General features: G+C 52.1%; 1 protein-coding gene across 3 annotated transcripts in view; it reads left to right on the top strand.

Moving 5' to 3' along the window:
• Positions 1-26,751, top strand: part of KLHDC4 (kelch domain containing 4) — a 55,335-nt gene that overhangs the window by 10,508 nt on the left and 18,076 nt on the right. The window contains exon 5 of one of the 3 annotated variants that reach the window (XM_042919748.1): positions 9,500-9,636. The exons of the other annotated variants lie outside the window; for them this stretch is intronic. Within the exon in view, the coding sequence (XP_042775682.1) occupies positions 9,500-9,636 (137 nt within the window). The remainder of the gene's footprint in view (positions 1-9,499; positions 9,637-26,751) is intronic. 3 annotated transcript variants of the gene reach the window in all.

Here is a 26,751-nt window from a genome sequence, read left to right as displayed (position 1 = left end):
TGGAGTTTTGTGGGGGTGAGGTTTATTTTAGTGTGTAATTGGAGAGTTTAAATGGCTTTTCTAAGAGAATGCAGCCCAGTGAGGGAGAGGGAAGGGCTGTGGCGCCTGCTGAACGTGTGGCCGGATGTGTGCGGGCTTCAGCTGCTCCGTTTCCCCGGAGAGAGAAGGGAGCGTCCACACCCCTCCGCCTGGACCCTTGAGGATGCCGCCACCCGAGGGAGTGCGCCGTGGAGAAGTGGGGGAGGGTGACGAGGACGCGGCAGTCGTGACATCATGTCTCCTTGATGGTTTCTCCCGAAGTAGTAACTAAGTCAAATGCATGTGAGACCAAAGGCATTCTCTCCTGAAACAGAGAACGGCTTGTGGTTGGATACACGTCACCCGTGTTCTCACTGGCCTGGTGCGTTAACGAGCAGGAGTGGGCTACGGAGAAGGGTTGGTCTATAGAAAATGCCCCCGCAATATCCGCGATGGTCCATGTGAGCTGCAGAAAGCGTTAGCCTCCATCTAAATAATGGCTGCACTCCGGCCCGTCTGAGCAGGCGTGCAGGGGTCCTGGACTGCTCCCCCAGGAAATACGAGGGGTCTTTTACCCTCCAGGCACCCTCTGGGGCTCGGATATGGTGACCAAAGAGACAAATTTGCTTCTCCCGAAGACGTCCCGTGGTTTGTGTCTTCTCTGGTCCTGATGGCATCGTGTGCTTTTAGGACTTGGCTTTCACGAAGCTGAAGCATGACGCTGGTGTCCGGTCCATTTCGAGTCTGTTAGTTTGGATTCCAATGGGCTTTTTTTTTTTTTTTGGCATTTAGAGGGAGACTGGGGAAACATGACTTTCTTCCATTTAATGCAACAACAAATAGACCCAAGTGCCTGGGAGGCACACGGCCTTGTGGGACAGGTCAGAAAGTGGTGCTGTCGTGCCTCGTCCGCGCGGTCACCGGGCGGGGCTTTGTCTTCGTGAGGTGCGGTTGTCTGTTTCAACGGTTATTCAAAATCACTGTGTGTACGTGTGTGTGAATATATATATGCTTAAAGTTGTTTTATTATGGAAACTGGTCTGGATCACCCGGCAGAAGAACCAAGTGGCACTCGGGGATCTTGGAAGGACGGAGGTTTATTTTACACTGGTGGGCTCAGAGAAGAGATCATTGTCCAGAGATCTGAGCACTGAATGCAGGCGGGAAGGGTAATTTATAGCGTCCTCTTCCGCATTCGTGACGGCTTTTGCACGCGTGCGGCAAACGGGGCAGGAAGAACCCAGAAGAGGAGTCTCTCTAAGCTGGGAATTAGAGCTTTAGTCCCATCGGCCATCTTAGGCTGCAGAACTTTACTTATTTTCCCAGCAGTAGTATTTTGGCGCCTGAGGCAAGCAGGGTGGGAACAAGAATCTGGGAGGGCAGTCTTCAGGCACGGACTGAAATTCCCTTATCAGTCCTGCTGGCCATCATATAACAGATTTTTCCCTAACAGTTTGAACTTTATTGCCCTATATCCCAGATACAAAAATAATCACTCAGGAGGGCGCCTGTGTGGCTCTGCTGGTTAAGTGGCCAACGTAGGCCCGGGTCCTGATCTCACGGTTCATGAGTTCGAGCCCCGTGTCGGGCTCTGTGCTGACAGAGCCTAGAGCCTGCTTCGGAATCTGTGTCTCCCTCTCTCTCTGCCCTCCCCCCCACTCATGCTGTCTCTTTCTCAAAAATAAGTAAACATTAAAAAACAAAAAATTTTGGGGGGGGGCGCCTGGGTGGCTCAGTCGGTTAAGTATCTGACTTCGGCTCAGGTTGTGATCTTACAGTTCGTGGGTTCAAGCCCTGCATCGGGCTCTGTGCTGACAGCTCGGAGCCTAGAGCCTGCTTCCGGCCTCCACACCGGTGACCTCGCTCCCCTGTCCCGTCCAGCCAGGCCTCTCCTGTGAGCTGTCAGGTAGTCGAGCTCCTGCCTTGATGTCTTCTCCAGGAAGAGTCCTTACCTTAAGATACCTATCATAGGAAGTAATTTCGTTCGTGCTTAGACTTTTAAAAAAGTAAATTTTGGGGGCACCTGGAGGGTTCAGTCGGTTGAGCGTCCGACTTCGGCTGAGGTCATGATCTCAATGGTTCGTGCGTCCCAGCCCTACATCGGGTTCACTGCTGTCAAAGCACAGCCTACTTTGGATCCTCTGTCCCCCTCTCTCTGCCTCTCCCCTGCTTATGCGTGCTCACTCTCTCAAAAATAAACATTTGAATTAAAAAAAAGAAAAAAGAGAAAGGTAAACTCTCTGAGACCTCTTTATTGGGCCTGAACCTATTATTTTTATGTAATGTTTTCAGGGGAGTGTGCATTTTGCAGGTATCTTGTAGAAAATACTTTTCTTTTTCCTTACGCTGCAGGACATCTTAGAGCTACTGTGTGTTTATTCTGAGATCAGTGACCTTGATAAAAATACATTTTTGGAGGAAATTTAGTATGGGTCAGTAACCTGGCCTAGATCCCTTCTTTACTGTGTTCCCTTCCATTCACTTAACAGCTACAAAATAGAATCCAAAACAGACTCCAGGCTCCGAGCTGTCAGCACAGAGCCCGACGCGGGGCTCGAACCCACCAACCGCGAGATCACGACCCAAGCCAAAGTCGGTTGCCTAACCGACTAAGCCATCCAGGGGACCCGAAGCAACTAGATGTTTTTTGTTTGTTTTTTTTTTTTTGCAACTAGACTTCTAAAACCTACCTCATCGAAGGTGTGTTTTTCTAGTGGCGTGTGACTTCCTTGCTGTGCGTTTTGACACACGCCTGCAAACTAGCTTCCACAGACACGACTGGTAAGATGCTGTCCTTTACGCACCATCAGTAACGCTGCACAACAGCGCCTCCGGATGTGCAGTCCATGTGCTGCTTTTGCAGAAGGGGAAAAGATGAATTTATTTTACCCTAAATTCCATTTTCTTCATCTTCAGGGGTGGCAAGCAAAGGGAGATTTTTTTAATTCTGTATTTTCTTAAGAACCTAAAAAAAGGAGTTTAGTAGGAAGTGCAGATGTGATTTATCATAATTTATCTTTAACTGATAGATTTTCAAGGCTTCTCTCCGGGATACTGGTTTGTGTTGCCGTGGATCCGAGGTGCTGAGCCCTGGGTACAGAGCCCCGGGTGGTATCTGACATTGCCGTGAGCAGTGCACTTGTGACTTGCCCTTTGCTTGATTTCTTTGACTTGAATTTCCTAATTTTATTGAATGACTGGGCTTGTGTTTGGTGGTTAAAGTGCCTTCCAATCTTTAAAAGATGGCCCTGGTTTGAAGTTGGTAGGAAAGTAATTTGCCTAGTGCTTCTCATTTAGCAGTTTTGAAATCATTCTTGTATTTGTTTATTTTTTTTGAGAGAGAGAGAAAAGAAGGAGCTCATGTGCACAAGTGGAGGAGGGGCACACAGGATCCGAAGCAGGCTCTGCTCTGACAGCAGAGAGCCCGACACGGGGCACGATTCCATGAACTTTGAGATCGTGACCTGAGCCAAAGTCAGATGCTCAACTGACTGAGCCACCCAGGCGCCCTTTGAAGTCATTCTTAAAAGAAGGTAGAAAAAGTTCTTGGTGACTCAGAAATCTCAACACGAGATCCCATACAGGAGTTGTGTTTAGTTCAAGTAGATCTGTATCGTCTTTCCTGTTTTCTTGACGTTGGGTTCATTGATTTTCTTTTTTTCTCAATTTATACATTGTCTAAACGTACATTTTTTTCCTTTTTTAAAATGTTTATTTCGTGAGAGAGAGAGAGAGAGCATGAGCTGGGGAAAGGGCAGAGAGGGAGAAAGAGCATCCCAAGCAGGTTCTGTGCTGTCAGCACAGAGCCCTATGCAGGGCTCCTTCCCATGAACTGTAAGATCGTGACCTGAGTTGAGGTCAGGAGTCTGATGCTCAACCGACTGAGTTAGGCGCCCAGGCGGTTGTTACTTTCTAATTGGTGTATTTGTCCGTTACATCTCATGTGGTTATCGATGTGGCAGTCAATGATGGCTTTGATGCTGCTGTTTTCTACTTGTCCCATCTGTTCTGTATTCCTTTTTCTCTCTTTCCTGCTGCTCTTGGGTTGATTGTATTTTAAGATGCCTTTTTTATCTTCTCTGTTGGCTTATTTGTTGCTCTTTCTTTCTGTCTTGTTTCCATGGTTGCTCTAGGGTTGCACTTACATCGTCTCCCTTCCAGCGACCTTGTGCCCCTGCTCATAAACTGTCAGAACCGTACAGGAGAACATCCACATTTTTTCCTTCTGTCCTTTGTGCTGTTGTCCCCACGATACAACGTGATTGGTTTTGCTTTAAGCAGCTATTACGTAAAGAAGTCTTAAAAGGAGAGAGAAAAAGATCTGTTGATGTACGAATTGACTGTTTCTGGGGCACTTCGTTCCTCTGTGTTTTCACTCGCTAATGTTCTCCTTCAGCCTAAAACTTGGTTTACTGTTTTTTGAAGTGTAGGTCGGCTGGCATCAGCTTTTTTCCATCTTTTTTTCTAAGTGAAAATGTCTTCATTTTACATTCATTTTACAGGATATTTTTGCTAGATACACAGTTCTAGACTGACAGCGCTTCAAAGCTGTTCCGTTTTCTGGCTTACGTTGCTCTAACGAGAGGTTAGTGGTCGTTTTCATCTTTGTTCTGCTATATGTGACGGGTCTGTTTTCCCCTGTAAGGATGCTTAAATGATTTTCTGTTTACCTTTGGCGTTTTAGCAGTTTGATTTTGAGGCATCTGCTCATTTTTCGGGAATCCAGTTACGTGTATGTTAGACTGTTTCATATCGTCCAGCAGGCAAGGAGTCTTTACTTCTTTCTCCTCCTCCTCCTCCTCCTCCTCCTCTTCCTCCTCCTCCTCCTCCTTCCAGTCTTCTTTGTGTTTGGCTTCATTTCGGAAGTTTCTGTTGCCCGTTAGGGTAGATGTGCCGTGTACCTGTTTACTTCTTGTTTTACCAGTGCTGTTTCTGACACACTGAGTTGTTCAGGTCTGATTGCTGTTCTCCCGTCTAGTTATCACATTCATATTTTCCTTTAAATCTTCGGGCGTATTTATAACTCTTCTCCAGTCCTCATGTGCTAGCTCTCTCATCTCAGTTCTGGGTCTCTTTCTGCCGACCTTTCTTCTGATGGGGCACATCTTCCCCCTAGCAACGTACGGTTAGGTGCCGGTCGGGTGGTGCTCCTGGCCGTCAGCAGCACCTGGCTAGATTTGTGAATGCTGCCTGTTGTTGGATTTTGTTCTCTTCTGTCAGTGAATGATGAGTTTTGTCCTTGCAGGTGGTTCAGTCACTTGCAGATCATTGGGATCCTTTTGAGGCTTTCCCTTGGGATGGCTTAGCTCTAGGGTGTGGTCTTTCTGGGGTCTCCACTGAATGCCCTGGGTGTTCAGTGACACCTTCCACTCGGTCCAGTTGGAACTTGCTGGTCTCCGCACCAGCGCAACCTAGCCCTGGTGGGTGCTGACCCCGCCCCCGTGGTCTGGCCCCGCCCCCTGTGCAGCAGAGTGCTGAAAGGCTCTGGCAGGACTCCTGACTCCTGCGTGGATGGACGTCCAGGGTGCGCGCTCTCCATATCCTGCCCTGGCAAATTCTAGCAGTCCTCAGCCAGCGTCCCTGAACTCTGACCTCTGTCTCGACCTCAGCTCGGTAAGGCCACCTGCTCCGTTGGGCTCCTTTCTCTGCATCAGGTGCAGGAACCGCCTCCAGCATTGAAGGGCCCACCCCACCCGTGCTCCTCCTGTTGTCCGATGGTAGTTGCTTCACGGATCCTGTCCGGTTTTGTCCGTGTTGGCAGAGGGAGGACTAGAGTGCGGCAGGGGTTCCCTCCTGCTCACAAGTGCGGGTTTTATGCCTGTCTCCTTAGGGTTAGCCTTCTCTTGACTAGTATGTTAACTTTTCTCTAGGCGTTCACAGTCACTGGGGAGTAGGTCAGATGAAGCTCAAGGTCACTGACCGTGGACCCACCTTCCTACCGTCGCAGGGGTTCTCCCTGGGCCAGGCCTGCTGCTGCAGTGGAGTGGGGGGTGGGGTGTGGATGGTGAGCTCCTCCTCAGTCGTTGTCTCCTTCCTGGGGAGTGACTTTTTTAAAAATTTTTTTATGCATGAGCGGGGGAGGGACAGAGAGAGGGGGAGACACAGAGTCCGAAGCAGCTCCAGGCTCAGAGCTGTCAGCACAGAGCCCGACGTGGGGCTCGAATTCACAAACCGCGAGATCATGACCTGAGCCGAAGTCGGACACTCCGACGTTGGAGCCACCCAGGCTCCCGAGTGACTTCGTTTTTATTTTTTTATTTATATTTTTTAATTTTTTAAAAATTCTTTTAATGTTTTTTATTTTATTTTATTTTTGAGACAGAGAGACAGAGCATGAGCAGGGGAGGGGCATTGAGAGGGGGAGACACAGAATCTGGAGTGGGCTCCAGGCTCTGAGCTGTCAGCACAGAGCCCGACACGGGGCTCGAACTCACAGACTGTGAGATCATGACCTGAGCTGAAGTCGGACGCTCAATGGACTGAGCTACCCAGGCGCCTCATGACTTAGTTTTTAGAGAAAGCTTCCCAAAACTGATTATGTAAATAGTATTCATTGTCAAAAAAAAGACAAGAATTAAAAAGGGAAGTAAGTCCATTGTCCATTCTTCCAGAACTATTTCATATATTTGCGTCTCTAAACACGTCGTTCTTCTTCTTGTACGTTGGTATTTCTTATTAGCTGGAATATACACAAATCCGTGCGAGTGCACGTGGGCGCACGCGTGCGCGTGTGTGTGTACGTTGGCCTTCTGTAACGTGATATCTCAGGACCCCATTGTATTGCGTAGCTTGACTGTACCACCTGACCTCACTAAACTCCAAAAATCATCACATCTGCTTTCATGCCGTGAAATGATCAGTTTGTTTCCCGTAGACGGACTGGTGTTTTAGAGTGACGGGAAACTGACCTGTCCCGAGAGGGGAGGATCTGTGCGGAGACGGTGCATTCAAAACTGGTTACTAATGGGAGGTGGAGAGGGCCGTGCCGCCCTAATATGCCACCGGGACCCTCCAGCTGGTCCAGGCAGGAGTGGCATCGGTGACGGAGCCGCGTCCTGCCGTGTCCTAAGTGCCGGGCGGGGCCGAGAGCCCGCACTGCAGCGGAAGCCCTGGGGCGCTCAGAGGACAGTGCTTCCTGAGAACTGTGCGACCCACCCAGCGTGCACTCTTTCATGGAGGTTTGTGAGGGCCGGAAGCGCCTGCCCGTGTGCCCCCACCCCACCCACCCACCTACCTGCCGCTGAGGTGACCGCTTCTGAGCTCTCTGGCCAGAAGACCCCTGTCGTGTTCCCGTCTCCCGCCCCCTGGTGTGAAGGACACGCCTGTGTTGTCTGCTTCGTTGCCTGGCACCCGTGGCTGGTGATCCCTGGGTGGGCCAGCGCGGCATCTGGTCTGTGCCGGCTGTTGCCCGAGTGAGCACCGCAGCCCGGGTTTGCGGGATGCTTGCGGAGGTTTTGGCTGTGGGGTCTGTCCCCTCAGACACGCGGTTGACGGGTCGCCGTAGCACCGGCCAGATGGCGACCGTCCGCGAAACGGTGCCGTCGGCCGGGGGGTGCGTGTCAAGGAGCGGGATGTCACGGGAGGCGGACTTGCAGCCGCCGGGCGGCCTGTGAGGTGTGTGGCTGTGGTGGGGGTGGGTTCAGGCGATCGTGAACCACACACGTGGTTCCCGTGTGTCCTCTGAGCCCCGGGTCTTCAGCCAGATCCCGGGCCAGGCATTCTGCAGTGGGGTCCAGGCGCAGAGCCTGCGTGTCCTCAGGGTGACGAGGTGGGCGGGCTCTGGAGTTCTGGGCGGCGGTTCCACTTCGATGTGTGTCGCCCTTCAGTCCTGTTTGGAGAAGAGTTCTCCTGCTTCCCCAAAATACCCAGCCCGAAGCTCCAGAGCCCTGGACTAGATAGTCTGGAAATTGCCTGTAGAATCCTCCAAAACCACGTCTCCTGTGTTTGCATCCGTAAAGGTCTTTTTATGTGGAGTAGCGTTCTCTCCTGTTTCGGCTTTCTGAAATCCGTTTCCTCACACGGTACTTTGCCTTTTCGGGAAAGGCCTTTTTAATCACGTGCTCTGACTTGCTTTTTCCCCTCTGGTGGGGGGTCTAGCACGGCGATCCCCGGTCTAGCGTCCAGAGCATTGTCCTCACCCCCTGGAGATCGGTCTCAGTGGTGACGGGGAATTCTACCACGTGCTCGCTTTAGGAGCCCCAGGACGGCTTGGAAAAGTCGTGTGTTTCCGTGCTTGTGTTTCTGGGGTGCTGGCTATCGTTGCTTCATTTTCTTTTTCTTTTTTCTTTTTTTTAAGTTTATTTACTTATCTTGAAAGAGAGACGGCACGAATGGGGAAGGGACAGAGAGAGGGAGAGACAAAGATTCCCACGTGGGCTCTGCGCTGGCAGATCTCACGACGTGGGGCTCGAACCCGTGGACCGTTGAGATCGTGACCTGAGCCGAAACCAAGAGTCGGACACTTAACCGACCGAGCCCCCCAGGCGCCCCTCTTGCTTCATTTTCATTCAGTTAGTGAGTAACCTCGGATAGTGATGTGAGCCCCGGAGCTCCCGTCCTCACTCGCCTCCGCCTCACGTGGGCACGTTGGTTCACGAGATGTCCCCGTGGACCGTTGTTCTGAGAGCTCGGTTACCCTGCTAGGCCCCGCAATACTCCAAAGTGTGCTCACGTCGGCCTGAGAAGCTTCGCGTTGGGAGGTGCCTGGTCGGCACAGCTCCCTCCTCTCCTGCGCCCACTGGCGTGAGCTTGCCAGGGCTCCTGGGCGTGCGGCCCAAGGGCACTTCCCTGCTTTTGCTTGCCGTTACTATCGTGCTTACGTCTTTTATTTTTAACATTTAAAAAAAAATTTTTTTTTTTAACGTTTATTTATTTTTGAGACCGAGAGAGACAGAGCATGAATGGGGGAGGGTCAGAGAGAGAGGGAGACACAGAATCGGAAGCAGGCTCCAGGCTCCAAGCTGTCAGCGTAGAGCCCGACGCGGGGCTCGAACTCGTGAACCACAAGATCGTGACCTGAGCCGAAGTCGGACACTTAACCGACTGAGCCACCCAGGCGCCCCTGTGCTTACGTCTTTTAAAGATGAGCGTGTAAACGTTACATACGCATGTGTGTCAGTGCAGTTTCAGGCGTGCGTGCCAGATAGCCAGGGAAGGGATTAACGAGGACAGGCGTTTATACGTACAAATATGTTAATATTTAATAAAAAGGAAGCCCTCTGTCAGTTTGTGTTAGACCTGACGTAAGCTTCTGACATAATTTTGTCCATTTTAACGAGACGCGAGGTCATCTAGATATATTTTGCAACCCAGGAGTCCGTGGAAGCTTATTTGCCGGATGCAGGAGGTTTGAGGAATTTCCCCCTCAGACGCAGGGGAAGGTGATGGCCGAGTGCGGGCGCCGGCCGCGGCTGCCGGGTGCACTGCTCTGGTGGACCTCGCGGACGCGGAGCCGGCCCTGACCTCTGCCTTCTTCCCGCAGGCTGTGGTGGTGCCCCAAGGTGGGGGACAGCTGTGGATCTTCGGAGGGGAGTTTGCCTCTCCCGACGGAGAGCAGTTCTACCACTACAAGGATCTCTGGGTCCTGCATTTGGCCACCAAGACTTGGGAGCAAGTAAGGTAAGGTGCCGGGTGATGGGCCCAACCTCTGGCCTCGGCCGCTGTCCTGTGCCGGCGTTCCGCGTGCGCAGTGACGCTGTCAGAGCCCTGGGAGACTAGCCTCGCGGTCACCGAAGTGAAGGCAGAGCTTGTCTTTCCTCTCGCTCCTTCTCAGCAGCTGCCCGGCGCCGGACTCTGTTGAGGGTGTTGCGGGGGCCAGCGCCGCGTCCCTGCTTGCCGTCCCGTCCGCCTCGGCGGCGCCTGCCTGTGTCATTTGGGGCGCAGCTCTCGTCCTGGGCCGTCGGAGGCAGCTCTGGGTTTCGGCTTGCTGCTGTTTCCCCCAAGGGCGTGCTCTGTCTGGGTCAAGTTGACATAGCAGAGCTGGAAAGAGGAGAGGAAGGCGGGCAGAGCCTTCCTGATGTTCTCAATAAACCAGGCTCTGCCCTCGTCGGTGACGATGACGACGCGAGTGTCACGCCGTAGTGCACGTTCTCCGCCGGTCAGAGCTGGAGTTGCACGTCGCAAGAATGAGAGCAGAACGGCGTGGAAAGTAGTGTTAGTTGGCTTTATCCTTCGGGGGTGCACGTGCCCAGTTGCCGGGGCCGCGCACAGCCCGGGTGCGGGGTTCCGTCTCCGCTGTCAGAGCAGCAGACCGGAGCTTCCTCAGCGGCCGGGGCAGGCGCCGGATTGCAGGGTTCAGGCGTGGGGCCGCACCCTTCTCGGGTCCTCGGCCCAGGGGAGGGTCTGTCACTCTGGAGGCTGTGCTCACTCACGTGATGATGAGCCTCCTAGGAGACTGCCGGTGCCGGGCTGTCGGGGCCGGCTCCCGCCAGCTCCGACCAGCGTGGGGCCTGGGCGGTGACCCCGCGGAGGCCGCCGTGCCGGTTCAAGCATAGACCGCAAGCCCCGCTGACCCTGCTGCAGGAGACGTGATCACTAGAGCGCCTCTGCGCACGCGGCCCGCCACCAACTTCGTTTCCCTTTCTCTTACTGGCTTTGGGAAAGGATCCTGGTCTTGGTGGGCACAGCAGTCCCACCAAGTTCATTTTCGTATGAAAAATGGATTTTGTTACGTATTTGTTGAAACTTCGTCTTTTAGCCTCCATTTCAAAGTATTTAGGCCCAGAGCACGCGCTCTTTGTCGCCTCTCTCGCTTTCCTTGTGTACTTTTAAAAACCCACTCGTTATTTGTTGCCTGTCCGTGTCTGGCGAATTGATTCAAGACATCTCCTTAGCATTTTTGTCTGTCTGAGTAGCTTTTTGTCCATAGTTAACGGCCGGCTGAGGGACAGCGATGGGCTCCGCGGGCACCCACAGCTCTCTGGCCGCGGCTCAGCGGGGCCCGTGCTGCCGGCGGTGCCGTCCCGAGCCGCTCGGTGGTGCGCACACCTCCCCGTGGCCCTCAGACTCTCCCGGTTGTGTGGCACGTGCCGCGGGTGTCTGTCACACGGAAGCAGGGGGGCACTGTGGACGTAGGGCCGCTAGGGGATGTGCCCTCGGAGGGGCTTGCCGTGGCCACCGTTGCCTTGATGCGGCCCGGGGCCCGCTGTCACCCCAGCACGCGTGCACGGCATTCACGGCCTCTGTCCCGTGTTGGAAGTGGTCCCTGTGAAAGCGGTCCCTCGGTGCTTGAACGCTTGCCGAAGTACGCGGTGTGTCGTAGAGCCTGTTCGGAACTAGCGGGAAACCGTGGAGGCGAGGCTTCCGGGCTTTAGTCTGGATGGAGTGATGGGGCGGGAAAAGAGCGTGGGCTTTACTTTCCTTTGCGTCTAAGTTGTCCCTTTTCCGGCCTTCCTTCTGGGTGAGGACCTCGGCTCCGGTGGGTGAGGGACAGAGCGCCGCTGTGAGCGGTCCTTGGGCCACGTGCCAGCATCCTCTGACTGGAAGGTGCAGCCCGTGGGCACAGACCTGGGAGTCACGAGGCGGAGGGTTGTCGCCGGCTCTGCCTCTGATTCTGTTTGCGAGGAGACTTCAATGACCGGCGGGCTTCTGGGCTCTCGTGCTTCGCGCGTTTATCGTTAGGAGGTGTCTTCTGTCTTAAGCCTGCTGGTGGAGCAGGAAGTCCCAAGTGGTGTCACAAGACAGTACCTGGTGACAGGTGTCCATTTGCTCATCTTTGTTGTCTCCTGCTCTTTTTTTGATTAGATGGCAGAGCTCCGGAGACATGTACTCATTTCAGTTGTTTCTTTTTCAGATTTTTATTTAAATTTTAGTTAACACATGGTGTAGTATTGGTTCCAGGAGTAGAATTCATCACTTACATACACCACCCAGTGCTCATTGCGACACGTGCCCTCCACCCCCACTCACCCCCACCCACCCCCTCCATCAGCCCTCAGCTTGTTCTTTATCGTTCAGAGTCTCTTGTGCTTTGCTTGCCTTGATACTTGCTGTCCCGTATGTTCATGTGTTTTGTTAAATTCCACATAGGAGTGAACTACGTATGGTATCTTTCTCTCGCTGACGTAACTTCGCTTAGCATAACATCCTCCGGCTCCATCCATGTTGTTGCAAAGGGCGAGATTTCCTTCTTTTTGGTCTGTGAATAATGTTCCGTTGTCTATATACCACATCTTCTTTATCCGTTTGTCAGTCAGTGGGCATTGGGCTCTTTCCTATCTTGGCTATTGTAGACAATGCTGCTGTAAACATCAGGGTGCATGTGCCCCCTCGAATTTGCATTTTTGTATCCTTTGGGTAAATACCTAGTAGGGCAGTTGCTGGGTTGTAGGGTAGTTCTAGTTTTAAATTTTTGAGAAATTTCCATACCGTTGCCCAGAGCGGCTGCACCAGTTTGCATTCCCACCAGCGACGCAAGAGGGTTCCCCTTTCTCCACATCTGCACCAACATCTGTCGTTTCCTGAGTGGTTGGTTTTCACGATTCTGACAGGTGTGAGGTGGTATCTCAGTGTGGTTTTGATTTGCATTTCCCTCATGATGAGTGATGCTGAGCATCTTCTCATGTGTCTGTGAGCCACCTGGATGTCTTCTTTGGAGAAGTGTCTGTTCAGGTTTTCTGCCCATTTCCTCGTGGATTATTTGTTCTTGGGGTGTTGACTTTAGTAAGTTCTTTATCGATTTTGGACACTAACTCTTTATCAGGTATCAAACATCCTCTCCCATTCCGACGGTCGCCCTTTAGTTTTGCTGGTTGTTTCCTTCACCGTGCAGGAGCTCTTTATCTTGATGAGGTCCCAGTACGTTTTTGCTCGTGTTTGCCCTGCCTCTGGCGTGTCGTCTCCCACCCTTAATCATCTCGGGCGCTGAGCCCCAGCCTTCCCGAAACTCTTGGTGCCTCGACCCTCGGGGTGCAGCCCCGCCACCCAACCCGCCTGCCCCCGGGGTTGTCCCGAGACCAGTGGGGAAAGTGAGGAGGCGCGGTCCTTTCTCGGGCCGGTGCGCTGCAGACGGGTGTCCCACTGCACTGGGAGCCGCGAGACATGACGCATGTGACCCCGTGAAGTTCTTTGTGTGGGAGGCGGTGCCCCGAGGGCAGCCCGCACTTCCTGTAAAGTGGCGAGCGGCATGATGGGAAACCGTGCCCAGGACCGGAGAAGGCGAGCCGCAGCTGGTGTCGCCTGCACCGTCACTCCGCTGTCACGGGACACGTGCGCATGCTTCGGCCCTGAGTGCACTGATGGGAGCGTGCCCGGAGAAACGCTCCCTCTCGTTTTACACGGAAACATCCATGAAAAGCCCACGAAGCAGAACAGCACGTGCCTGAGAGGAAAGCCTGGGCTGTGTGCGCGCGGCCGGGGGTCCGGGTGCTGTGCTGGCTCGCCGCCCCTCGCACCTGTTCAGCACCCCTCCGTTGCGCTCCGGCAGCCTGGGTCTTCTCCCCTCACGCATTTCTTGCGCGTTTTCCTCACGTGAGTTCCAGAATCCGATTTGCAGGTTGTGTTTTTAAACATCCCAGTGGGACTTTGGTTGGACTGCTTGCGTTTGTAGACTGCACTCCGGGAGGCTCGCCATCTCTCTGGTCCTGTCTTTCTGATCAGAAGGTCGTCCTTCTCTCCAGGTAGGCTTAATTCTCACCCTTCGGTAACGTTGAGGTGCCTGGAAGGAGGGTTGCGGAGTCAGAGGGCACGGGTGTCTCTGCGCCCCTCACCTGGCGTCTGTCGCCCCACAGAGACTCCACCCGGCCCTCCGTCCCCGTCCCCGGCCATTTGCTGGCGGTCCTCCCCCTCGGGGGCGGCAGTTCCCGCTGCCGCGGGGCGGTTTCCTGTCCTTACTGGCACTCGGGGAGGTTCCCCGGAGAACGGTTGAGGCGGTCCCAGCAAGAGTCGGTGGCGTCATGGCTGGGAGCCCTGGCAGCCTGGGGACGCGGCCCAGAGCTAACGCCTCTGTTCTTGATTCTCGGGCTTTCCTGCACCAGCGAGCACCCCGGGAGCTTCACAAACACGCCTCCCTGCCCTCACCCCAGACATCGAGTCTGGTTCAGAGCAGGTTTAAAACGGGGCTCAGGAATCTGCATTGTATTTAACCTCTACCCACCCCACTCAGTGACCCTGACAGCAGCAGGAGCCCCACTTATTGGTCCCCTGGTCTCGGTCTCGTGCCAGTCTTGAGCGTTGTTCACTGATGTGAGAATGCCTGCTGCCCTTTCGTAAGCAAGAGAGCTCCTTTAGATTCCTTAGACCCTTAACAAGCAAGGTCGTGTAGATTGTGCTTTTGTAATTTCACTGATTGTGGCAAAACGAAAGCACCACCCTGTTTCCTGGTGGGGCTGTGCTGGCCCGAGGGGCTGGGCCCAGTAGGACTGTGCCAGAGGGCACATGCACCGCTGGCTCAAGCCTGCCATCCGTGGGCTCAGGCTGCGGCCGCTGCTCCTTGCTGCTCCTTGTGAAGGGGTGTGGTCCACGCCCTGGCACAGTGGCTGCCGTTGGAAGAGGGCCCCTGTCCTCCGTGGTCTTGTCTTGCTGATCTATAAGAAAAGCAGGGAGAGGCATTCAAAACGCAGACTGAGTGTACTGTTTCTGGGGAAGGTCTCCGAGCTCAGGAGAACCCACGGGGCTGTGGGTTCGTATCGCTCAGGAGGAACAGGCAGAGTCCGCCGTGAGCTTGAGTCTTCCAGGACTGGCCCGGCACCGTGCATTCATGTTTCAGTAAACGTTTCCCACTGCCGTGCGGGTAGTTTTACAGTGGGGGAGGCCTCGAGAGAAGGGTTGCGCGTTGGTAAAGGCCAGCATCAGCTGTACTAAATCGGCACGTAGATTTAGTCCCTCTCTTGGCTGCCAAACCGATTTCTCTGGTGGAAGGGCGGGACGGATTCCCTCTCGCTGCCTGGTCGCTTCTCATTTCCTAACACAGCACGTGTGTCCCACCCACCCTGGCATGCATGGGCCCGTCAGGGGAAAACGACTTCAGCTCGCCAGCGGGAAAGGTCAGGGCCTGCGGAGGGGAGCCAGGGAAGAGCCTCTCTTCTGAGATCTGAAGTCAGGTCACCGGAAGGGGGGCCTTGATCCACCTGTGCCTGCGTGTGTCCCTGTTTCACAGCCCTGGATGCTTAGCGTGGAGAGAAGAGCACGGGCCCTGAGTCGCATCACACCGCATGCCTCGTTCTGCCGCCCGGAGCTGTGTGACCTGAGCGGGTGCAGCCACTGCCCCGAGTAGTGTCGCAGTGCCCGGGTGGGTGTGACAGGTACCAAATGCAGTCCCCAGCGCCTGCGCCCTGTCCGGTGCCGTGCCTGGTGGGGAGCACCTCTGCAGCCACCAGAGTTACTGCACGGTGGCCTCTCCACGTGGTGCTGATGGCCGAAAAGGGACCAGATGCCAGTTTGGTTTCTGTGAAATCGCTTTATTAAGAAGTAAACTCTGATGGATGTACGTGGTCCTGTGCAGCTCAGTGAATTTTACAAAGGCAAACGCACCTGTGCGCTCAGATGCAGAAGAGAGTGCCCCCCGTCCCTCCAGCCCCCGTGTACCCCTTGCGGTCACTCCCCTGTGCCCGCCCTGAGCGCAGATGAGGTTTGTTTTGAACGTCCCGTAAATGGACTCTTGCCTCAGCGTTCGCACTGAGCACTGTTTTTGTGAGATTCGTCTGTGTTGCCTGTGGTCATGGTGTATTTGTCTTGGGGCTGTGTGCTCTGTTCTGGAAATGGGACCCCGCGTCCGGTCGGCGGCGGGCATCGCAGAGTCACCGGTTCCACGGTTATTGCAAGGGCAGGGGTGCCGCTGTCAGCATTCCCGGTGAGCGTGCGCACTCCTGTCGAGTGTGCGTCCAAGCGGAGTGAGGCCACGGGGCCGTGAGGCGTGTGTGCGTTCAGCCCTGGCACGCCCTGGCAAGCCGTCCTGCGTGCTGCTGGTACCGACTGGCCCAGCCCGTGGCCCCCCAGGTGAGCTCCAGCTGTCGCGCCGGGGCCGGGGCCGGGCGTTCTCCGTCTCCGCTGGGGCCTCTGGGGCCTGTGTGACGCCAGACGGACCCTCAGCGGCCTTCTGTCGTCTCCACTTACGTTCTGGGTTGCGGCGACCGATGCTGGCTTGACATCACAGCGGTTTGAGAGCGAGAGGAGAGGTCACGGGGTTGCTGCGTCAGGAAGGCTGAAGTGCAGAGCCGGCACTGGCCGGCTGCCTCCGTGACGCTGCGCGTGTGCGCGGATGACCAGCCTGCACGCGCCTGTTGAGATTTCCTTCGGTCTCTGTCTTCGCCGGGAGGCCCCAGCACAGCTGCCCTGGGTTTTTCTCCCTTGATGGGGGCTGCTGGTTCGGTCGATAGATTCTGACAGCGTTGGGTTTGTTTTTTCCAGAAAACGCAGTCTTTCCCCTTTCCCCAGCCGCATCTCCTCCAGGGGCAGGGACGGGGGCTGGCATGTGTTCGCATGCGGGTGCAACTATGTGAAACTGAGGGCAGGTCACTCGTGGCGCAGGGCCCGCGTCGCGTTTAACGGCAGAGGAGAGGCGGAGGGGCCGCGATCGGGCCGTCGCCTCCTCCCCCCGGATCGTGGAAGGCCTGTCGGGTTACTGGCCGGAGCAGGTTCTCCAGAGACCGCGACCCACCGGACGGTTAGCGCCCTGGTCCGCTCAGGCGGCGGGCACGAGTGGCGACGGACCGGGGTTTTTCCCTGCAGAGGCCGACCTCACCACCCTGGAGGCTGGAAGTCCGCAGGTTCGCTGACGGGTGACGGCCTGCTTCCTGGGTTGCAGACAGCCACCTGCGTGTGGTGTCTTCCTGTGGCCTTTGCTCGTGGAGAGAGTTCTCTTCCTCCTCTCCAAAGGACGAGGTTCCCATCGTGGGGCCCCACGCTCATGACCTCCTCGAACCCTCATCACCTCCTCGAACCCTCATCACCTCCCAGAGGCCTCTGCTCCCATCTGTCTCATCAGGGGTCAGGGTTCAACACAGGAATGGGGGGCAGGGGCGCAGACAGCCCATCACGGCTGGTGCGTGGTGTTTGCCGAGATCAGTGCGTATGAGGGTCTCCTCGGGTCAGCATGATGGAAATTGGCCACCCCTGTGGTGGAGACGCCAGACCGGCGGGGGTCAGCAGGCAGGGCATTCGGGGACGGCCAGAGGACACCTCACACGGCCAGGCCGAGAGACGGGGGAGGTTCTGGGGCTCAGGGGCTGCCGTGGGGGAGGGGTGCGCCCTGAGCCTGCCCCTCGTCCCGGCGCCCCGTTTCCCGTGGGCACTCCCTGCGCTGAGGGGCTTCTCCGCGGGAGCGAGCAGAGCAGGGGCCGGGGGAAGAGGAACGGCCGGGGCCACTGCACAGAGCCCTCGGGCGCTCTCGTCCCTTCACCTGCCACACCGGGTCGGGTCCGCCTGCCACACTCAAGAGGCAGCATTTCTAGAGGCCACCGCTGCCTTCCTCCGTACCACCGGGAGGCGCGGTTGGGCACGGGGACAAAGATTTTGGCGCCTTCTCCGTCTGTTTCTGGATCTGGTGCCGCCATAGCCAGTTACCTGTGACTCGAAGACCACGCACAGGGAGGCCAGGCTGCTCACAGACTCTGCCTTTCCGGGTGCCGCCCGAGTACCGTGAAGTCACCCTCTCACAGCGTGAAGTTCCCCGGCCTTCCGCGTGTTCACAGACCGGTGCGGCCATCACTGCTGTCTCGATTTAGAGCCTTGCCACCTCCCCCCAGAAGATGCTTCGTTCCCTCCACCCCGGCCGCCTCGTCTGCCCCTGTCAGAGCCACAGGCCCGCGGCCTTTGCGCCCTTGTCACCGACTCTTCACACAGTCTTTAAGATCATTCTGTATCAGTAGATACTCGTACTGCGGATGGGTCATATTTGGTTCATCCATCCATTCGCTGATGGATATTTGGGTTTCCACTTTTCCATCTCTGAGCAATGCTGCCAGGGACGTTCGTGTACAACTAATATATTTTTATAGGCATCAGAGCAGTTAGGAGAGGCAATAAAAACTGGTTGAATGAAAAAATACACAGAAGCGTGTAAGAGAACGTGTATGTGCACATGTACGTGCACCGTTTTCTCTTGATTTGAGAAAGGAGCCGGCATTTGGCCCTCAGTGAAGCCCACACACTCAGTGTGTGTGTGTTCACGCGGTGTCTAAGAAGAACAAGCATCCCGGGGAGGAAGGATCATTAGCAGAGGGGTCAGAATTATTTGTCTGATCCTGTTGGAAGGACAGTGACGAGTTAGCTGAAATCAGACCACGCCTCATAACTTCAAAGTGTGAATTCGGGGACGTGAAACGCAGGTGAAGGTGGACACGCGCGTCCTGCCCTCCAGCTTCTGTGGTGAGCCGTGGGGCTCGTGGTCTGGGGGCTCCCTGGCCTCCCCCACAGCTGCGAGTGGAGCCAGTACCTGGAGAAGCGGGAGCAAGAGTGTGGGTCGACCCCCTGCTCCTCTCCTGCTGACTCACCGTCACTCTACTCTCACCGTGCTTGGGGAGGAAGGGAGTGTGACACACACACGCAGAGGGTGGGGGACTTTAAAACTGTCATTAGGGTAAGTGGCCGGGTTTTGGTGCAAAGATTCCTGTAGTGCTCAGACTTCCAGCTTCATTCAGGATAGTTGAGCGTCTGAATCCGTGGTTGCAGGCGTGAGTTCTGGGACCCGACTGTCTCATTTTCGTTCTGGCTCTGCCACTCACGAGCCTAGTGTGTTTCCTGACTTCCAGGTCTCGATGTTCTCATCTGTAAAATGGGATTAAAGATAGTCTCTGCCAGGGTCTCCCGGGTGGCTCGGTCGGTTAAGTGTCTGACTTCGGCTCAGGTCACGATCTCACGGTTTGTGGGTTCGCGCCCCGTGTCGGGCTCTGTGCTCACAGCGCGGAGCCTGGAGCCCGCTTCGGGTTGTGTGTCTCCCTTCCTCTCTGCCCCTCCCCTGGGCGTGCTCGTGCGCATGCACGCGCGCTCTCTCTCTCAAATATAAACAGACATTTAAAAAGTTAAGAAAAGGTAGCATCTGCTCATCTGGTCGATGTGAGGAATGAAAACCTGTAAGAGGAGCGCGCCTAGTGGAGGATAGACGCCCCACAGATAGTAGTTTTGTTCTCAGCTGTAGTGAAGTAGAACAAGGGTGCAGCCTGATAGGCTGCCTGGGTTCTGGAGACTGCCACTCATTTTTCCATGCAGTGCGATTCAAGACCGTTAGACTTACTAATAAGCCCAAAATTTGTTGATCGGTCGAGTTGATCCTTGGAAGAGTGGGGCCGAATTCCAAAGCTACGTTGTTTGAAATGAAAAGGGAAATGCTCTCGTACCTGTTTCCTGCCCGGGCCGCGTTGCAACCATTCTTGGAGAGGGGACCTTTTCTGTTCTGAGGATGAACCACTGGACTGAGTTCCCTGTTGGGTCCTCCTGTGTGACCCCCAGGGGTGAAGAGAGAAGTGGTTCCTTTGCTCACTAAATGTCTCCGGGCCGGCTGGCACGGGGCCGTAGTGTACGGTTCCATCAGGTGTCAGCTTTCAGAGAGCTCACGGAAGCATTTGCGTACCAGGTGCTCAACACCGCGCGCTGAGCCGTGGAGCTAGCCGACGCTTTCACATCTTCAGTAAATGTCCCCACAGAGGGGCCCGGGTGATGCCGAGTGGCACCTTGCCCTGTTGGAATGCCATTCTGCACGTAGCTCCAGTGCTCTTAAAGGCACTCACTCCCACAACATTACACATGTATTTTTGTGCCACATATAGATCTGGCTGAGTAGGACTTGTTAATTTTCTAAAACTCCGTATTTAGGAGTGACGGCAATTGAAAAGAGCCTGTTGGGGATTCAGATATAAACAGGCTTTTTTGGTTGGCTTTATTTTTCTAAAGGGGTATATGGAGTCTTTTTATAGAAAATTTTTCCCGTTTTGGTTAGCAAACAGTGATACTTGGCTGCTGCCAGAAAAGGGGAATTGAGTCTTTCGTGCCTGGCTCACCAGAGGACAGAACACCCTTCAGATTCGTGGACAGGAAGCACAGGAGGCCCTTAGCCTGGAGCATCTTGGCCGCGGGGAGGCGTGTAACGACGACCTTTAGGCTCCCGGAGCATTCGGGCTCTCCTGCGTAACTTTTCTTGGAGTGGGATCAGAAGCGACCATGCTGGTTTAGTTGTTGAACCTGTTCCCCAGATTGTGCTTTGAAAGAATTATATCGGAAGATTCCTCAAAAGGGAATTGGCTTGTTGCCAGCAGGCATGGTGTTTTTCTTCTTACTCGGCCTCTCTAATGCGCAGTTTTGCGGCGTGGTCTCCCCGGCAGCTGGCACGGAGGGACGGAGGGTGGAGTGTGGCCAGCCCCCAGGGCACCGCTGCCGCCGTGCAGAGCAGAGTGCCAGTTGAGGTCAGCGCCCAGCGCCCAGCAACTGCGTGAACCTGTGGCGGGCCCAGACGCTCCTTCTGAGCCTTGCTCGTTTGGTACTTTTATCATGAATTTGGATAAGAAAATGCGCTTACTAAATTTGTGGGTGATACAAAGCCGGGAGGGAGAGCAAATAAATTGGTTGACGAATCCAGCATCCAAAATTACCTTCGTGGACCAAGTCCAGCAAGATGCAATTGAAGTGGGAGAAGCGTCCCTCGTAGGTTGCATGCAAATACAGGATTAAGAGAGCTGACTGAAAACAGCTGTCCTTGCTAGTGGAAGAGGAGGGATTTAGTAACTTGTAATCCTGGGTGGCATCAGCATGTGCCAGGCTGCCCAGAGGGCAGTGCTTAAAGGTTGGGTGACAGGACGTGGCGTCCGAGAACGGGTATCGCGTACCTTCGGTTGACTGGCTGCCACTGAGGAGGTGGTCCTTTTGAGTGACACGTTTTGAGTGGACGTTCAGAAACTGAGGGCCTTAGGGGAGAGGAACCAGGTGATGAGGCATTTGAGGAAAGGTGAGGAGAATGGAATTGGATCTGGGTTGGAAGAGGGAAGACCCTGGGGGTCCTCACAGCCATGTGTGACGAGCTGTTCGCCAGGAATTTGCCAAGAGGAGGCATTTGGTTGGGTAGTTCGAGCTCCATTTTCTTGTGAGATTCTGTGCGTTGATGTATTTTTTTAGGGCACCTGGTTTTGGGGGTGGCTCTGTAGAGTGCGCAAGAGGCAATGAAACTAACGCGTTATAGAAAGAGTGCTGCGCCGCGTGGCTGCGTGGTTCGGGTTGTGGCCCTCCCCTGCCGCCGGGACTCGTTGGGGTCTTTGTGGAAGGTGGACTTGACGGAGAGCCGGGCCCTGAGAGCTGCCGAGGCAGCATGCGGGGAGCAGAGGCACCTGGAGTACTCGGCTCCCATGTAGGAGTCAAGGCTTGTAACCCATAGAATCCGGGAGGCGTGCCCAGATGCGTCGGCTCCTTTGAGAGCAGGTTGCTTGTTTGCTTGCTGTTGAGTTTTAAGACTTGCTTGTAGATTTTGGTCCTTTTTTGGATGTATCTTCTGAAAATACTTTTTCCCAGGCTGTGGCTTCTGATTCTCTTGATACTGTCTTTTGCAGAGCGGAAGGTTTAAATTTCAGTAAAGTCCAGCAAATCTGTTGCTTTACAGTTAGGTCTGTGATCCGTTTTTGTGAAGGATGTAAGGTCTGTGTCTAGATTAATTTTTTGGCACGTGGGTGTCGAGTAACTAGCACCATGTGTTGGAGGGGCCGTCTTTGCTCTTTTGCCAGAGATGAGTTGACCGTATTCATGGGGATCTAATCCTGGGCTTTCTGTCTTGTCCCATCGATCTCTGTGTTTAATCTCTTTCCAACATCCTACTGTCTTGACTGCTATGGCTTTGCAGTAAGTCTTGAGGTCAGATAGGTCTGTCTTCCCACTTTGTTCTTAAATATCGTGTTGGTTGGTCTGCATCTTTTTATCTCTCTCCATATAAACTTTGCAATTAGTTTGTCCTTGCTGCTGGCATTGTGATTGTGATTGCATTGAAACCATTGATCAAGTTGGCAAGAACTGACGTCTTGAAATACTGAGTCTTTCTATCCATGAACACAGAACGTTCCTCTGTTTATTTAGTTGTTTGATTTTTGTCCATCATAGTTCTGTGGTTTTCCCCAAATAGAGCTTGTATATATTGTTATATTTACGCTAAGTATTTCATTTCTGGGATGTTAATATAAGTAGTATTGTTTCTAATTGCAAATTTCATTTGTTCATTGCTGGTATCTAGGAGAGCAGTTGACTTTTATGTATTAACCTTGCTGCCTACGGCCTTGCTATAATCACTTATTAGTTCCAGGAAGTTTCTTGTCAGTTCTTTCAGATTTTCTACATAGATCATGTCAGTTGCAAACAAAGACAGTTTTCGGTCTTCCTTCCCAATGTTTATACCTTTTATTGCCTTTTCTTGCCTTGTTGCATTACCAAGGACTTCTACGGCAATGTTGAAAAGAATGGTGAGAGGGGACATCTTGCTCTATACCTGATCTTAGCAGAAAAGCTTTCAGTTTCTCATTATTGTGTAGGATATTAGCCGTAGGTTTTTTGTAGACCTTTATCAAGTTCAGAAAGTTCCACTCTGTTCCTAGTTTACTGAGAGAGTTTATCATGAATGGTTGTTAGATTTTGGCAAATAGCTTTTCTGCTTCTGTCAGTATGATCCTGTGATTTTTCTTTCTTAGTCTCTTGATATGATGGCTTATGTTAACTGATTTTAGAATGTGGAACTTGCCTTGTTGTAAACCCGGGATAAATCCCACTTGGTCATGGTATATAATTCCTTTCATACTTTTTTTGACTCGATTTGTTAATATTGAGGGTTTTTACATCTCTGTTCCTGAAAGATACTGGTCTGTAGACTTTTTTTTTGTGATGTCTTTGGTTTGGGTGTAGGGTAGTGCTGGATAGAGGACAGAAGCTATGTTTTGAAAGAGATTGTAGAGGATTGGTACAATTTTTTTCCTTAAATATTTGGTAGAATTCGCCAATGAATGCCTCTGGGCCTGGTGCTTTCGGTTTTGGAAGATTATTAATATCTTTAATAGATGCAGGCCTGTTCAGATTGTCCACTTTCTAATGTGGAGTTTGCTAAATTCTGTCTTTTAAGGAATTAGTCCACCTTTTCCAGGTTATCAAATCTGTGGGCACGGAGTTGTTCGTGGCATTGCTTTTTTTGTTGTTATTAATGTTTTTAATTTCTGTGGCATCTGTAGTGATGTCCCCTCTTTCATTTCTGATATTAGTAATTTGTGTTCTCTCCCTCTTTTCTTAGCTTGGCTAGAGGCTTATCAATTTTATCAGTCTTTTCAAAGACCTAGCTTTTGGTTTTGTTGATTTTTCTCTTTTTTCAAAAATATTAATTTCTGCTCTAATTCCCTTTTTTAAGTATGTATTTATTTTGAGAGAGAGAGAGAAAGCGAGTGAGCAGGGAGAGGGAGAGAGTCTGAAGCAGGCTCCTTGCTGTCAGCATGGACCCTGGGATGTGGATGGAGCTCATTCCCACGAATCGTGAGATCATGACCTGAGCTGAAATCAAGAGTTGGATGTTTGGGGTACCAGGGTGTTCAGTTGGTTGAGTGTCCGTCTGACTTTGGCTCAGGTCATAGCCTCGCCGTTTGTGAGTTTGAGCCCCATATTGGGCTCGCTGCTATCAGCGTGGAGCCTGCTTTGGATCCTCTGTCTCCCTCTCTCTCTCTCTGTCCCTCCCTCACTCCTGCATGCTCGCTTGTGCTCTCTCAAAAATAAACATTTTTTTTTTAAGAGTAAAAAAAAAAAAAAAAGTTGGACGTTTGACTGAGCCACCCAGGTACTGCTGTGCTCTCTTATTATGTCTTCTTTTCTGTTTTGGGTTTAGTTTCCTCTTCTTTTTTCCAGTTTCCTATGGTGGAAAATTAGATTATTGGCTTTAAATCCTTCTTCTTTTCTAATATGTGCATTCAATCCTATACATTTCACTGTATCCCACAAATTTTGATAAATTGTATATTTATTTTCATTTGGTTCAAAATATTTAAAATTTTCTCCTATTTCTTCTTTGACCCACATGTTATTTATAAATATGTTGTTTAATCTGTGTATTTTGTATTTCCCATCTATCTTTTTTTTTTTTAAGTTTATTTACTTTGAGCGAGAGTACGAGGCAGGGAGGTGCAGAGGCAGAGAGAGAGGGAGAATCTTAAGCAGGCTTTGCACTGTCAGCGTGGAGCCTGATGTGGGGCTCGAACTCACGAGACTGTGAGACCATGACCTGAGGCGAAATCAAGAGTCAGACGCTTAACCTACTAAGCCACCCGGGCGCCCCTCCTGGCTCTCTTTCTGTTACTGGTTTCTAGTTTATTCTCACTGTGCTCTAAAAGCAGAAATTGTATGATTTCTGTTCTTTTCAATTTGTTAATGGTGTGTTTTCTGGCCCAGAATATGGTCTGTCATGGTGAGTGTTCTGTGTGAGCTTGAGAAGAATGTGTATTCTGCCCCTTGTTGGATGAAGTAGTCTGTAGATGGCCGTTATATCCAGTTGATTGATGGTGTTGTTGAGTTCGGCTCTGTCCTTGTGGGTTTTTGCTGCTGTGTCCAGTTTTGAGACAGGGGCGTTCAATTTTCTAACTGTGGTAGCAGATGTCTCTTTTCTCCTTGCAATTCTGTTAATTTTTGCCTCACGTAGTTTGATGTTCTGTTGTCGGGTGTGTACATGTTAAGAACTGTTATGCCTCGTTAGAGAACTGACCCCTTTATGCTTATGTAATGGCAATTTAAGTCCCGGGTGACTTTCCTTGTTTTGAAGTCTGCTCTGTCTGAAATGTAGTTACTCCTACTTTTCTTAGATTAGTTGTCAGCTAATCGAAGCTAATTAGTTCTCCTTGTGTTTACTTTTCATCTGCAGGTGTCTTTATGTTTAAAGTGGGTTACTTGTGGACAGCACATAGCTGGGTCTTGTGTTTTGATCTACTCTGACAACCTCTGTCATTGGTGTATTTAGAACATTAATGTTGAAAATGATTATTGATATATTGGATTAATATCTACTGTATTTGTTAATATTTTCTATTTGTTGCCCTTATTCCTTGTTCTTCTGTTTGTCTTTGACTTTTTTTGTTATTTTTTTGTAGTTTTAATGGAGCATGTTATAAGATCCCAGTTTTTCTCCTTTCGTAGCATCAGTTGTTTTTTTTTGCTACTTGTAGTGGCTTGCATTGACAGCTAATCTGAGTCCAATTTCAGATAACATTGTACCACTTCGTGAGTAGTGTGGATACCTTGAAATAGCAAAATAGTCCTAATTCCTTCTGTCGGCCCCTCCCTGTATGACTGCTGTCTTTCATTTCACTGACACCTACTCATGCGTGAGAATGTGCGTGTGTGTGCGTGTGTGTGTGTGTGTGTGTGTGTAGTGAGGGACACACAGTCAAATACATTAGTGCTCCTATTGTGAACAAATTGTTACTCGTTAGATCAGTGAAGAATAAGAAAAATGAAATGTTTTTATTTTGACTTCACTAATTTCTTCATTTGTCTTCCTTCCTTCGTGTAGATTCGAGTTTTTGACCCATATATATATATATATATATATATATATATACACACACACGTATATATATATATATATATATATTTTTTTTTTTTTTTTTTTTTTTTTTTTTTCCTCTAAAAGACTTTAACACATCTTGCGAGGCAGGTCTGCTGGGCCAGGTCCCTTAAGTTTGGTTCGTTGGAGAAAATTTTCTTTCTCCTTTACTTTTGAAGGCTGATTTTGCGGAGCACAGAGTTCTCTCCCTGCTTTGAATATTTCTCTCCACTCTTCTTGCTGGCTCGGTTTCTGAGCAGGAGTTGGATGTAATTCTTATCTTTGTTTCTCGGTAGGTAAGGCGTACTGTCCTGCGGCTTCTTCCAGGATTTTTCCTTTGTCTTTGGTTTTCTGTAACTTGAAAACGACGTGTCTAGGTATCGTTTCCTGGCACCTGTGCTGCTCAGTGTTCTCCGACCTTCCTGCATCTGTAGTTTGATGTCAGAGTTCAGTTTGGGGAAATTCTCATTGTTTCCTGTTTTTCTTCCATTCTTCTGTCTTCTCTTTCTGGCAGTGCCGCTGTGCTTCTGTTACACCTTGTAGCATAAGTGGCCCACGGTCCTCGGATATCCTGTTCTGTTTTTTGTTGTTTTTTTTTCCCCCAGGCTTACTTCTCCTTGGTCTTTGGTTTTTGAGCTCTGTATTGCCGTGTCCTGTGGCTCCAGGCTCTTAAACATGTCCAGCCTGCTCACGAGCCCCTTGGAGGCATGCTAGGTGGCCTTTGTTTCTGTTGCTGGTTTGATCTCTCTTTGTGGTTCTTTCTCAGGATTTCCGTCTCGCTCCTGACCTTGCCCGCCTATCCTGCTTGCTGTCTACTTCAGCCGTTGCAGCCCTTAGCGCATTAATCACAGTTGGAAAATTCCTGGTCTCGTAATTCCGGCACCCCTGTCTGCTTCTGGTGCTTCCTGGGAACCTTCAGACTGTGCTTTTTGCCTTTTGGGGTGCTTTGTGTTTCTCACTAGCAGGACGTGATGGGCCAGTTGGAAGAAACTGCTGTCCGTAGGTCAGGCCTGTGGCGGTGAGGCGCTGGAAGGGGCCCTCTCCAGCCCTGTGATGAGGTCTGTGTCCTTTGTGGAGCCCGGGCTGCTGCTCACTGCACAGGCCCGCCGCTTCTTGGGCGGGCCGGCATGCCCAGAGGGAGTTGGATTTGGGCAAACGCCCAGGTGGATTTCCTCCAGGTCGACTTGGCTCTGATTGTACTCCCGCAGGGTACAGGGTGGGCTCCCCTTAGCTGGGTTTCCCTGAAGGCAGGCCTCGTTCAGGCA

Source organism: Panthera leo, chromosome E2 (genome assembly GCF_018350215.1).
Source record: "Panthera leo isolate Ple1 chromosome E2, P.leo_Ple1_pat1.1, whole genome shotgun sequence".
Taxonomy (NCBI): domain Eukaryota; kingdom Metazoa; phylum Chordata; class Mammalia; order Carnivora; family Felidae; genus Panthera; species Panthera leo.
The sequence above is the reverse complement of the archived record's forward strand: the minus strand, read 5'-3'. Positions and strand labels throughout refer to the sequence as shown.